Genomic DNA, 13,937 nt, shown 5'->3' with positions numbered 1-13,937 from the left:
TAAGAATTATCCTGTGAGGAAACGTGGAGAAGACTATTGCATTGCAAAACCCTGAGTCATCACCCAGTTCACTCAGCAGATTTGGGTAAACACTGGATAAGTGACTTATGTCTTGTGTGTTCACCCATCCATACCCACAGGCGTGAACACACAATGTTACCGGATTTTATATACAGTTAACCAAACAAGATATAGCAAAATTCTCTTTTAAAAAAGTTCTTCTGACACAGTAAAGATGCCCACCTAGCAAATGAAGTCTCTAACCTTTCCCCCAATTGTATTTTACTCTGTTTACAGCCAGGTTATGCACAACCCCGGCCAAAAAAAAGTAACAAAGAATAGAACTGAAACTGATTTAAGTAATCTGTATTCATCTGAACAGCTTATAAACTAACACAAGCCCGATACTAATAACGCCCAGGACAACCTGACAGCTCTCGTCTATTTTCCTTAGTATCGCACATTTCCAAAGGAAATGTCACACAGGAGAAACACACACTTTTCCCGAGGTTCTCAGGCTCGGCACCCTCAACGTCTGGTACACAGCCCAAGAACGCGCTGAGGGCTGATTCTAAATCAATCTTTTCAAGCAAACCCACAAAGCCTGAGAAGGCTCCCAAAAGCAGAACCTACAAGTTCCCTACGGCCTCCTTCCCATTCAGAAAGTTATCAGACACGAATTGAGAGATAGGAAGAGGCAGGCAACCGTAGGGGAAGAAAGAACCGGAGGCGACACCAGGAAAAGTCAAAAGTCGTCCGCCCGAATCCTCTCTGCTGCCTCCAGTCACCGGCAAAGGTCCAAGAAGGACCCTAGGGGGACCGCTCATCTCTTTCCCTGGGGGTCCAGTGCCCTTCCGGCTCCCTGGGGCCCCGAATTTCGGAAGACAACAACCCGAAACCTTGGGGAGAAGCACCTGCGAAGGACGTAGCGGGCTGGTGAGGACCGGGGAGATCCCGTGGGAAAGCGGCAGGGAGGCTCGAGTCGAGACCCTGGGGCTTACTGCATCGAGACGATCCGCCCGAACCGGGGCAGAGTCGGGGGTGTCCAGCGGTCCGCTACGGACAAAGAGCCTCCCCCCCGACCGCGGACGCCCTCACACCGAGCCTTTGCCTCCGGCCCAATCCTGCAAGCCCTGGCACACTTACGTGGAGAGTTTCCTGGTCCAGAAGAGGCCCCCAGGCCACAGCTCTTGGAGCTGCACCGCCCGGCCCAGGTTGCTTTTGATCTGGGCCAGCTGCAAGTCGGACTCGGCGTCCAGCCGCTCGGCGTAGGGCAGCAGCTTGTTGTAGACGATCTCCTTCTGCGGGACGAAGCTTCGGGGGTCCGGACCCGGGCGCCCGCCCGGCTCCAGGGGATCCCTGCCGCCCGCCTGTTCTGCCGGCTCCATGAGACCAGGAGCAGCCCCCTAACCCCCTCCCACCCTCTCCCTCCCCGGCCCCCACCCCTCTCCGGGTTCCGCCTCCTCCGCGTCGTCGTCGCCCTGCGGCCGCCGGCGGCCAGTCGCCCTCGGCCCGATCGCTGGGCCCCCTCCCCCGGCCGGCGCGCTGCTGTCCCCGCGCGGTCCCGGGTTCGTTGGCTGCTGCAGCGGCCGCTCCGCCTGCCCCGCACCGGCTCGGCTGGTGACGCTGCACCGCCCGGCCCGGAGGTTCCGGACGGGCCTCAGGTCACTTCCGGGGCGGGGCGGGGCGGGGCGACGGCGCGGTGGGAGGTGGCGAGGCGGCGGCGGCAGCCCTGAGCGCCGCGCCTTCCCTGCCGTGCGCCGGGCTCGGAGCCCCCACCCTCAGGTCTCACCGGCCGAGCGCGAGGCTGTCCCACCGGAAACACGAGGCCGAGTTCCAAGCTATTGTCCTTCCTTGCGTGGGGTCGCGCGCGCTCCCTGAGGCTGCCTCGCGAGCCCGTAGTCGCCGTGGCCTCGGTCGAGCAAACAGACGACGTAGTGACCCACGCCGTTTGTGAACACCCTAGGTACTCTGTCCATCCCACTTGTTGCTTACAGATTTTTTTACCCTGTCCCCTCTAAACGCTCGTCTTTCTGGCAGCCCTCGTTTCAGAAGAAGGAATTCAATAAATACTCAACAAACATTAATTGAGCTACTGCTGCTGCTGCTGCTGCTAAGGCACTTCAATCATGTCCGATTCTGTGTGACCCCAGAGATGGCAGCCTCCCAGGCTCCTCTGTCCCTGGGATTCTCCAGGCAAGAGTACTGGAATGAGGTGCCATTGCCTTCTCCGAATTGAGCTACTACTGTGTGTTGAACACTCCTTTTAGGCCCTTGAGGTGCAAAGGTTCAGAACACCTGGTTTCTTCCTTCCAAGGACTTTACAGTAATGTGGAGCTGTTGACTAAGGAGTAAGCAATTACAAAACAGTACTGCTCTTAACTGCTAGATAAGTATAGAGTGTCTTGAGAACATCTAAAGAGGACTTCAGACAGAACAGAGTGTCAGGTAGTTCTAGAAATGATACCTAAAGTTGAGCTTAAGGATTGAGTGCAAAATTTAGTGGAAGAAAAAACAGCGTTCAAGAGGGAAGGGACATATATCTATAGCTGATTGATGTTGATGTTTAGCAGAAACGAATACAATTATGCAAAGCAATTATAGTTTAAATAAACAATTTTTTTTTTTAAAGAACTGAGGAAGCAGCTCAGACTGCAACCTTGCCTTCTAGGAATTCAAAGTTCAGAATAAAGATTGCTTGCAGAGAGAGGAGTGAAGAATGAGACTTCGAAGGACATGCTACGGAGTTTATAGAGCTTTATCTTAAAGGCAACAAGAGGCTGAAAATTTTTAAGCATAAGAGTGGTATGGTATAATTTACATTTCTGAAGAATCACTCTGATTTTATGGAGATGGCTTAGAATAGACAGGGTTGGAAACTGGCGGATCCCTTAAGGAGATGTGATATAATGGTGGGCTGCATGTTGGTTGAAATGATTCAAGAGTTATTTCAGCAAGAATGGCCTGAGTTTGGTAGTTGATAGGATATGAAGAGTGAAACAGGGAAAAAGTCAGGATGGTGTCAGATTTTTGGCTTGGGAAACAGATATAAACCACAGCAGAAACAGCAATGGAGGCAGAATGCCTAAGGAATGGAAAAATATTTTCATGTATGGATCAGGAGGATCATCTAAAAGGGGATATAGGTGAATTGGAGGGAATGAGATACAGAGTATTGTTAAAAGATAAACGGAGGCATAGTAAGAAACTTAAGAGTTTGCATGAGCAATAATTGATTGGGTTTGGGCAACACCAAACCTAGAGCACTGACAGAAGCCAGGGAATGAGGTATAAAGTACAGAAGCAAAGGAAGGAAATTATTTGATTGGCTACAGCTGAAAGCCTAGTTAGCTATCTTTGATTGTTGTGTTTAGTGTTTAGATTTCATAATCTTGAGGCGTCTACACACTTAGACTTTGGTTTGCTTACATAGCCCACCAAGACATTAGAGACACCTTGGTCTAATTGCCTCCTTGTTTAATTAATTTAATAGTATGAATACAATAGAGCGCTTGACCACAGTCTAAGGAACTCCATGTTTAGAGATGGATAGAGAGGAGAGAGACTACAAAGAAAACACAAGAAGCAGTCTGAGAGGTAGGTGCTCTAGGAAAGTGAGCTTTTTAAAAGACCGTTTCAGACAGAGGAATTGGTTAATAATAGCAAAGGTGGCTGGGAGGTTAAATAAGGTCAGAGAATGGCTTACTGGAGTTATTGATAAAGCAGATAATAGTTTCAGTGGAGTGTAGGAATGGAAAACAGATTGTAATGATAAAGGATTAATGGGAAGTAAATAGAGACAGCCAAGGTGGACAACATGTTTTGATAGTTTGGGTGGGAAGAACGAGAGAAAGATAAGAAGGTAGCTGGAATGAAAAGAATTGTTGAAAGTGGACTATTTTGAAATATTGATGAGAAGGCACCAGTGGAGAGAGAGATTGAAAATATGTGGGTGAAGATGCAGAGAGTAGGAGAGAGCTTGGAGTCACTGGCCTTTAGCAGTAAACCATCCTCTCCTTCTGTTGGCAGAGGAGGAAAGCAGGGGAAAACAGGTGCAAAAGCAGAGGGGTTTGCAAATTTGGTGCCTGGAAGTTGAGGGTCTTTCTGGTGGTTTCTATTTATTTTTGGTGAAGCAAGAGAATGACAGTGATGGGAGGAAGTGGTGGATAGGAGATTTGAGGAGATGGGAAAAGGGTTCAGAGTCGCCTTAGAATTCAGAAAATTGACTAAAGAAACGGAATTGCTTGGCAGTTAAGGCTGGAAGCATGAATTTACCATTATCTGACTGCACGACCTAGTGACTCCATTAGTGACCTATTATTTCTACAATAATGTTTAACAGCCCAGGATTATATGCTATAAAGGCTGATATGATCCAATGACAAGCAAGAGGTTATGTATGTTAGCAGTAGTGATGGTAATGGTTTTAGCTATCATTTCTTGAGCACTTCCCTCAGCCTGTGCTTTATCCTCTCTATCTTGTTGAATAAGCAGAGATCTTGGAGTTGAGAATATTTGAAAGAGAATGATTAACATCTAAATTGGTTGACTTCTAAGAAGAGAGAAGAGGTGAAGCAGCAGTTCCAGGTGATATCAGTTTCCCTGGGAATGGATGTCTAAACTGGAAAAATCAAAAGAATTATTGGAGCAAAAAAGATGAAGTCCCTGTTTTTCTATGTGAAGTTTAATAGAAAACACCACTCAGACCCCTTCAGGTGAGAAAGGTTGGAGACCTTAAGTTTCTCCAGAAGACCAAGGCTACTCATCATTAGAGACGGTATGCAAAGTCTAAAGTTAATTTTCTCTTCTCAGACCAACTCCCAAGCATTTTTTATCTCACAGAGCTCAGGATACTCTGCCAAAGGATAACAACTCAGTATGCTTTCAGCCAGACCTTCCACAGAGGGAGACTCTGACTTCTTATCAGACTCCTCTAGGAAACAGACTGTGATCTCTTTTCTTGGAAGACCTTGAAAGTGCAGTAGCCCTTCATGAAAAACATTCTAAAGAGAGAGGCTTCCCCTCAAGCTGGAGGATTTGGCAGGGATAATTATAATCATATATTTATGACATGGATGTACTCACTGGCCCACTACACGATCAGCCACTTATTAGTGAACAGAAATGACAGGTTGTTAGTTTCATGCCTTCTCCTGCCTTTTTTTTTTCTGTTATATGATGTATTTGGGACCGGGGGCAGGAGTATTTTGACAGGTATTAATAGATGAATCTCTGTTGTCAGAGCATAATATTTAGAAATATTTGAATTCTATTAGAAAGACTCTAATCAAATATCTAAACTCCTGTCATGCAACAGTTGTTAGTCACAAGATTATTGGATCTGAGGAATGAGGGGTTTTTCCCCCCTAGTTCCTGTATGATTTTTAAGTTTTGAATTTTTCTACCAAAAACCCTCTCATCCAGCCATAGTACCCATTTTACCAATTAAACTAGAGTATATTTAGAGCTCAACTGTTAATAAGAAGGCAATCACAGCTAACAGAATGAATTTTCCTGTGATTATTTTCGTTTTTCTGTTTCTTGGACATTTTGCCGTTTCACTACAATGGAGCTAGCTGTAGTTTGTTTCTTTCATTTATCTTGCCATGGATTTGTTTCGTAAAAGATTCTTATGATTTACCAGTCATGCAAAACTTTCAGCTATTTTCACAGTTGTTTTGCTCCTCTTCTCTCCTTATGGAATTCCATTAGACCTGGGTTGTACTTTCTCATTCTGGTGTTTAATTTCTTACTCAATATTTTTCAAGTCTTTGAGTCTCTACCTCATTCCAGATAGCTTTATCGTATCTGTTACTTCTAATTCTTACAACTTAGTTCACTTGTTTTTTATTTTTGTTATTTATTTATTTTATTTTGGCTGTGCTGGGTCTTCATTGCGATGCACAAGCTTCTTGTTACAGTAAGCAGGCTTCTCTTGTTTCTCATTGCAGAGCAAAGGTTGTAGAGCATGGTGGCTTCAGTAGTTGCCTTGCATGGGCTGTGTAGTTGTGGTACAGGGTCTAGTTGCCCCAAGGCACATGGAATCTTAGTTATCAGACAAGAGATCAGTTCTGTGTCTGTGCCTTGGAAAGCAGATTCTTAACCTCTGGAACACCAGAGAAGTCCCAGACTTGGTTCATTTGTGTTGATCTTCAGTTTAATTTGTCCATTGAGCTTCTAATTCCAAAGATTATATTTTAAAGTTTGGAATTTCTACTAAGTTCTTTTTCAGGTATCCTATTCTGTTTTTCACTGAGTTTTGTTCTTTATGGTTCCAGTGACTAGTTTGGAACCATGACTACTTTGGACTACTTTATGGTTCCAATGACTAGTTTCCCTGGTGGCTCAGACGGTAAAGCGTCTGCCTGCAATGTGGGAGACCTGGGTTCGATCCATGGGTCGGGAAGATGCCCTGGAGTAGGAAATGGCAACCCACTCCAGTACACTTGCCTTGAAAATTCCATGGATGGAGGAGCCTAGTAGGCTACAGTCCATGGGGTTGCAAAGAGTCAGACACGACTGAGCAACTTCACTGACTGACTACTTTAACCATTTTAGACATACTTAATTTAATAATATTCCATGCCCAGTCAGGTCCAACTCTTTGCAACCCTTTGGGCTGTAACCCACCAGGCTCCTCTGTCCATGGGATTTCCTAGGCTAGAATACTGGAGTGGGTTGCCATATCCTCCTCCAGGGGATCTTCCTAACCTAGGGATCAAATCTGCATCTCCTGCATTGCAGGTAGATTCTTTACCACTGAGCCATCTTATTTAGACATTCCTTCTATTATTTCTAATAATAATGTGTGTGTGTTTGCTGACTTTTGTTCATGATGGATCATTTACTTGTGTTTTATAACTTTTTATATTGTGAGATCATCTTCAAATGGCTTCTCTTCTTTCCTCCCCCCACCTCCATCATGAGAGTCCCATGTGACCCAGAGCGATTTTTGTTTGCTTGTACCAGATCCACAGAAGTATCGTAGATTTGTAGTAACCAATATTTATGTTCATGTTCCAGCTAGTATTAACTTGGATTTCTATCATATGCAAGTTACAAGCCTGGAAATTCAACATTATGGAGAGTTCTGTTTTTATGTATTATTTCACTTCCAACTCCCTTAGGTTCAAGACTTTAACTTTTATCCTTGAGTGGATATTAAAGCCCAATTCACTTGCTGTTTCCAGATCAGATAACTACCCCAAAGTTGATGCAGGGTTAACTCATACACTTATCACTCTGGCTTTCCTTTCTTCTTTGTTTCAGCATTCAGAGATTTTCCTTTTCTATGTATGAACTCATCTATAGAAATGTAAGTTATCACTTACTTTTATGTTTAATATACCATTCCTGTATAAGAGGGGTTTTGCATTAACTCGGTCTGCCATGCTACTGGAACTAGAGACCTTTAGGGAATGAACTTCTGCTCTAAAATATTAGACATCATGGGAGCAAAAGGAAGTTGTTTAGTCACTAAGTCGTGTTTGACTCTTTGTGACCATGCAATGTAGCACACCAGGCTCCTCTGTCCATGCGATTTCCCAGGTAAGAATACTGGAGTGTGTTGCCATTTCCTTCTCCAGGGCATCTTCCTGACCCAGGGATCAAACTTGCCTCTCCTGCCTCTCTTGCATTGCAGGCTATTTTTTTTACCACTAAGCCACCAGGAAAGCCACAAAAGAGAGTAACTATGGGTAATTGGAGTCTGCCGGGCTGCAGTCTATAGAGTTTTAAAGAGTCGCACACGACTGAAGCAACTTAGCATACACACAGACACAAGAGCATTTTTTAGAATCCTCATATCACATAAATGGCCACTGATGATGTCTATCTATGAGCTCTATTTATTGATGATTTAAAAATAATCTATTTTTTTATTTGTAAAAAATCTATTTGATATTTAAATGCAAAAAAGAGTTTTTCAACAAACTGAAGCTCTTTGTTTTCTTCTTTTTTGACAAGCTGTGAATAATGTAGGAGGTCACAGCTTCCCTCATGATCAAATATAGTAAAGAGATGTATTGTATTTTTTAACAGTAGTTGAAGAAATTAACAATAGAGTCATTGGAGAGATAATAACTAATGCACAAAGAGGTTGTACACTCTTTCCACCTACCTCAGTTTTAATATATATAAATAGAACAGTCCTTGCTCATGGACAGAGAATGGGATTGTCTGCATGAATAATATGAATACCAGCAAGACACTCACATGTTATCGTATATTTGGAATGCTACCCTTTGCAGTCTTTTACTTGCTTTAGCATCAGTCCTTCCAATGAACACCCAGGATTGATCTCCTTTAGAATGGACTGGTTGGATCTCCTTGCAGTCCAAGGGACTCTCAAGAGTCTTCTCCAACACCACAGTTCAAAAGCATCAATTCTTCGGCGATCAGCCTTCTTCATAGTCCAACTCTCACATCCATACATGACCACTGGAAAAACCGTAGCCTTGACTAGACAGACCTTTGTTGGCAAAGTAATGTCTCTGCTTTTTAATATGCTGTCTAGGTTGGTCATAACTTTCCTTCCAAGGAGTAAGCGTCTTTTAATTTCATTGCTGCAATCAGCATCTGCAGTGATTTTGGAGCCCAAAAAATAAAGTCTGACACTGTTTCCACCGTTGGCCACCTCATGCCACAAGTTGACTCACTGGAAAAGACTCTGATGCTGGGAAGGATTGAGGGCGGGAGAAGGGGACGACAGAGAATGAGATGGCTGGATGGCATCACCAACTCGATGGACATGAGTTTGGGTGAACTCTGGGAGTTGGTGATGGACAGGGAGGCCTGGTGTGCTGTGATTCATGGGGTCGCAGAGTCGGACACGACTGAGCGACTTAACTGAACTGAACTGAAGAAGAATCACTTTTGAAATTTACAGACTCATAAGAGGGGTACTGTATCAAATCTTGAATTCTCCATAGTGAATTATATCAATATATTCATTAATTCAGCAAACATTTATTAAGTGCCTCTTGAGTGCCAAGTTTGAGATCATAAGATGAATGACATAGTACTTGTCCTCAAGGGGTTTACTACCTCGTGAGCTGACAGACAATTAAGTAGATAAATTAAAATTGTAGCCAAATGTCATCTGTGATCTTTCTATTTCTTAAGAGGTCTAGGTAAAACTAATCTAAACCTCTCTATAGACTGTGAGAAATGAACGCCTCATCCAATAGTTCTGCTCAGTTTTGGAGGATAGAGGCTTCTGTATTTATGGTCATTCCCAGCTCTAAACTTTTGCCTCTGCTAAACTACTTCTGTTTACAAGGCTTCTATTGTCCCTTTTCCAGTACCACTTTAAATCAAATACGGAATTCTGGCTATCTACTTTCCATAATTTCCATACCTCAGACCATTCATACAAGGTTTTGTGTGTGTGTGTGTGTTGTGTGTGTCATTAAATGGAAACAGGTTCAAGGGATTTATATGCTAGAAATACAAACAACTTCAAATTTAATGTAAAATATTTTCCTAAAAGATCTGTGTCTGTGTGGTCCCTGACATTACTGAGCTCACTGTCTGATGGGGCAGTCAGACAATAAACAATACATTCTATAGGTATTTATACTTTTGTTAAATGCTTTCATAGAATAAAGTCTGCTCTGACTGTGTTAAACAAGGAGACCTAGGCTAGACTGGGAGTCCTAGAAAGATTTCTTTGAGGAAGTAGTAATTGATGAATGAAGAGTTGCGGAGACAGATAATAGAAATTATCTGACTAGAAAAACAGTATGAAGGGAGGCTTGAGGTGGGGGAAGAGCTTCTCTTGAGAAACACAGAAAAGACCATTGTGCTTAAGAGAGAACGTGAGAGTAGCAGATAAGGCTGAGGATGCAAGCAGAGTTAGATCATGTAATACCTTGTAAGTTGGGTTAAGAATTTTGGACTTTATCCTAAAAGCTATTTGAGATATACAAGTACAGTATTGTGGGAAGTAACCAAATACTTGGGGGACCTGAATGGGGGCTGTTAGGGTCTTGAGGTCAACTGGATAGGTATACCCCAGGCAGAGTCGTCATTATTCAGAAAGCCCTAGCGTTTTCAGTGGACCCAGTTAGGCCAGGGAGCAGTGATTGTAATGAGGTAAGAGCACAGAAAGGGTGGATAATGGCAAAAGAAGAGGCAAGACAGTAAGCTGATCATAGGTAACAAGTTGCCATGTGTCTGTGTATGCTGGTGACCATGGTAGTAGTGCTAGCTCATCCCCATCCACAGAGAGTAACTGCCTTTCCAAAGGATCCTCCTGCAAGCGCAGGAAACACAGGTTCGATCCCTGGATCGGGAAGATCCCTGGAGAAGGAAGTTGCAACCCACTCCAGTATTCTTGCCTGGGAAATCCCATGGACAGAGGAGCCTGGTGGGCTACAGTCCGTGGGGTTGCAAAGAGTCAGACACCACTAAGCGACTAAACAACAACGAAGTCATGATCTAACGGAAATAGTGTTAGCTCATCCCCATTCACTGCTTTTCTGGACTCAGAATCTAATTCATTTTTTTCAGTTCTTGCTTTGTTTTGTAAATTAATCTTTTTTTCTTCTTTTTTTTTTTTTTTCTGATGCACAGTACAGCTTGCAGAACCTTAGTTCCCTGACTGGGGGTCAAACCCAGGCCCCTGCTGGTGAGATTGCTGAATCCTATCCACTGGACTGCCTGAGAATTCCTATAAATTAATCTTTTTATTTGAGATTTTATTTTGTAGACTCCTATATAGTCATAGACATAATAGAGAGAGATCCCTTGTACGCTTTACCCAGTTTCCCAAAACTGGTATTTTTTGTGGTCAATGTCAAAATCCAGATATTTACATCAATACTCTCAAGCAAGACAAGGACATTTCCATCACCACAAAAATCCTTCCTGTTGCCCTTTATATTCCCATTCACTTTCCTGACCCCTCCCATGTCTCTAATGCCTGGAAAATTACTAATCTGTCCTCTATTTATAATTTTATCATTTATAATTAAATTTATAATTTTATCATTTCAAGGCTGTTAATATAATGCAGGATGTAACCTTATGGGATTGGGTCTTTTCCTTCTCAGCATAATTCCCTAGAAATTCATCCAGGTTGTAGCATGTACTAATAGTTTGTCCCTTTTATTGTTGAATAGCAGTCCATGGTACAGATGTACCATATTCTGTTTAGCCATTCACCGTTCAAGGACATCTGGTTTGGTTTTGCCTATTCCAAATAAAGCTGCTATGAACATTCATCTACAGGTTTTTATGTGAACATTAGTTTTAATTTCTCTGGGATAAATGCCCCGGAGTGCAGTTGCTGGGTCATGCTGGATTGCATGTTTAGTTATATAAATAAGAAACTGCCAAACTGTTTTCCAGAGTAGCTGTACCATATTACATTCTTACCACCTATGTATGAGTAGTCCAGTTTCTCTACATCCTTGCCAACATTTGGTGGTGTTACTGTTTATTTTAACCATTTTGATAAGTGTGAGTGATGTCTCATTGTGGACTTAATTTGCATTTTCCTTTTGGCTAATGTTGTTGAGCATGTTTTCATGGGCTTATTGGCCACCTGCATGTCTTCTTTGGTGAAATCTCTGCTCATGTTTTTTGCCTGCTTTCTAATTGGATTGCTTAGTTATTTTACTGTTGAGTTTTGAGAGTTCTTTATATATTCCAATTGCTATTCCTTTGTCAGATACGTGACTTTCAGATATTTTCTCCTTATGTGTAGCTTGTCTTTTCATCCTCTTATTAGGGTCTTTTAAAAATTTATTTTATTTTGGCTGTGCTGAGTCTTTGTTACTGCAGGGCTTTTCTCTTGTTGCAGAGGGGGCTACTCTCTAGTTGCAGTGCTTGGATTTCTCATTTTGGTGGCTTCTCTTGCTACTGAGCAGGGACTGTAGAGTGTGCAGGCTTCAGTAATTGGGGAACATGGGTTCAGTAGTTGCGGCTCCTGGGCTCTCGAGCACAAGCTCAGTAGTTGTGGTGCAAGAGCTTAGTTGCTCTGCAACATGTGGGATCTTCCTGGGCTAGGGATCGAACTGGTGTCTTCTGCATTGGCAGGCAGATTCTTTACCACTGAGCCACCGGGGAGGCCCCTTAAATAGGGTCTTTTGCAGAGTAAAAACTTTGAATTTTGATGGGTCCATTTTGTCAATATTTTCCTTTCATTGTTCAAACCTTTGGCGTCAAATCTAAGAACTCGGCCTTGTCACAGATTCAAAGATTTTTTTCTAATAGTTTTATGTTTTGTATGTAAGTAAGTCCATGATCCATTTTGAGTTATATTTGTGGGAGGTATGCTTGTGAATGTCCAGTTAATTCAGTTTTAAATAACACTATTTGAAGGCCACTAAGAGTTTAGTCCAATCCCAAAGAAAGGCAATGCCAAAGAATGCTCAAACTACTGCACAATTGCACTCATCTCCCACGCTAGTAAAGTCATGCTCAAAATTCTCCAAGCCAGGCTTCAGCAGTATGTAAACCGTGAACTCCCAGATGTTCAAGCAGGTTTTAGAAAAGGCAGAGGCACCAGAGATCAAATTGCCAACATCCGCTGGATCATGGAGAAAGCAAGAGAGTTACAGAAAAACATCTATTTCTGCTTCATTGACTATGCCAAAGCCTTTGACTGTGTGGATCACAAGAAACTGTGGAACATTCTGAAAGAGATGGGAATCCCAGATCACCTGACCTGCCTCTTGAGAAACCTGTATGCAGGTCAGGAAGCAACAGTTAGAACTGGACATGGAACAACAGACTGGTTCCAAATAGGAAAAGGTGTACGTCAAGGTTGTATATTGTCACCTTGCTTATTTAACTTATATGCAGAGTACGTCATGAGGAACGCTGGGCTGGAAGAAGCACAAGCTGGAATCAAGATTGCTGGGAGAAATATCAATAACCTCAGATATGCAGATGACACTACTCTTATGGCAGAAAGTGAAGAGGAACTCAAAAGCCTCTTGATGAAAGTGAAAGAGGAGAGTGAAAAGGTTGGCTTGAAGCTCAACATTCAGAAAACAAAGATCATGGCATCTGGTCCCATCACTTCATGGGAAATAGATGGAAAAACAGTGGAGACAGTGTCAGACTTTATTTTTTTGGGCTCCAAAATCACTGCAGATACTGATTGCAGCCATGAAATTAAAAGACGCTTGCTCCTTGGAAGGAAAGTTATGACCAACCTTGATAGTATATTAAAAATCAGAGACATTACTTTGCCAACCAAGGTCCGTCTAGTCAAGGCTATGGTTTTTCTCGTGGTCATGTATGGATGTGAGAGTTGGACTGTAAAGAAAGCTGATCGCCGAAGAATCGATGCTTTTGAACTGTGGTGTTGGAGAAGACTCTTGAGAGTCCCTTATACTGCAAGGAGATCCAACCAGTCCATTCTAAAGGAGATCAATCCTGGGTGTTCATTGGAAGGACTGATGCTAAAGCTGAAACTGCAATACTTTGGCCACCTCATGCGACAAGTTGACTCACTGGAAAAGACTCTGATGCTGGGAAAGGTTGGGGGCGGGAGGAGAAGGGGACGACAGAGAATGAGATGGCTGGATGGCATCACCGACTCTGTGGACATGAGTTTGAGTGAACTCCGGGAGTTGGTGATGGACAGGGAGGCCTGGCGTGCTGTGATTCATGGGGTCGCGGAGAGTCGGACACAACTGAGCGACTGAACTGAACTGAACTGAAGAGTTTAGTCAAAGTGGCAGTGTTCTGAACACAGTCATTTTATTTAATAGTGTTCACTCACACATGCAGCGGAGAGGTACATACTGGCACCATCCACTCTTGTAGACCACCGTGAGCCAATACTTGTATGAAAAGACATCTCTCTCAAGAAATAAGAAATTTTGTGGACAGTTCTTAAGTCCATAATTAGTAATACAAAGGACACATTTGACTAATTCTGCTAGTTATGGTCCTGCCAAAAATACACCTAATTGACTGTA

At 43.1% G+C, this 13,937-nt stretch overlaps 1 protein-coding gene across 1 annotated transcript in view; it reads right to left on the bottom strand.

Moving 5' to 3' along the window:
• The window catches only part of PSME4 (proteasome activator subunit 4), a 100,145-nt gene extending 98,723 nt beyond the window's left edge, over positions 1 to 1,422 (bottom strand). The window contains exon 1 of the mRNA XM_088841475.1: positions 1,147 to 1,422. Coding sequence (XP_088697601.1) covers positions 1,147 to 1,388 — 242 coding nt within the window. The 5' untranslated portion in view covers positions 1,389 to 1,422. The remainder of the gene's footprint in view (positions 1 to 1,146) is intronic.
• Between the last annotated feature and the right edge of the window lie 12,515 nt (positions 1,423 to 13,937).

This window comes from Moschus berezovskii, chromosome 11, assembly GCF_049115385.1.
Source record: "Moschus berezovskii isolate FMDL1 chromosome 11, NW_MosBer_1.0, whole genome shotgun sequence".
NCBI classification, from domain to species: Eukaryota; Metazoa; Chordata; class Mammalia; order Artiodactyla; family Moschidae; genus Moschus; species Moschus berezovskii.
The sequence above is the reverse complement of the archived record's forward strand: the minus strand, read 5'-3'. Positions and strand labels throughout refer to the sequence as shown.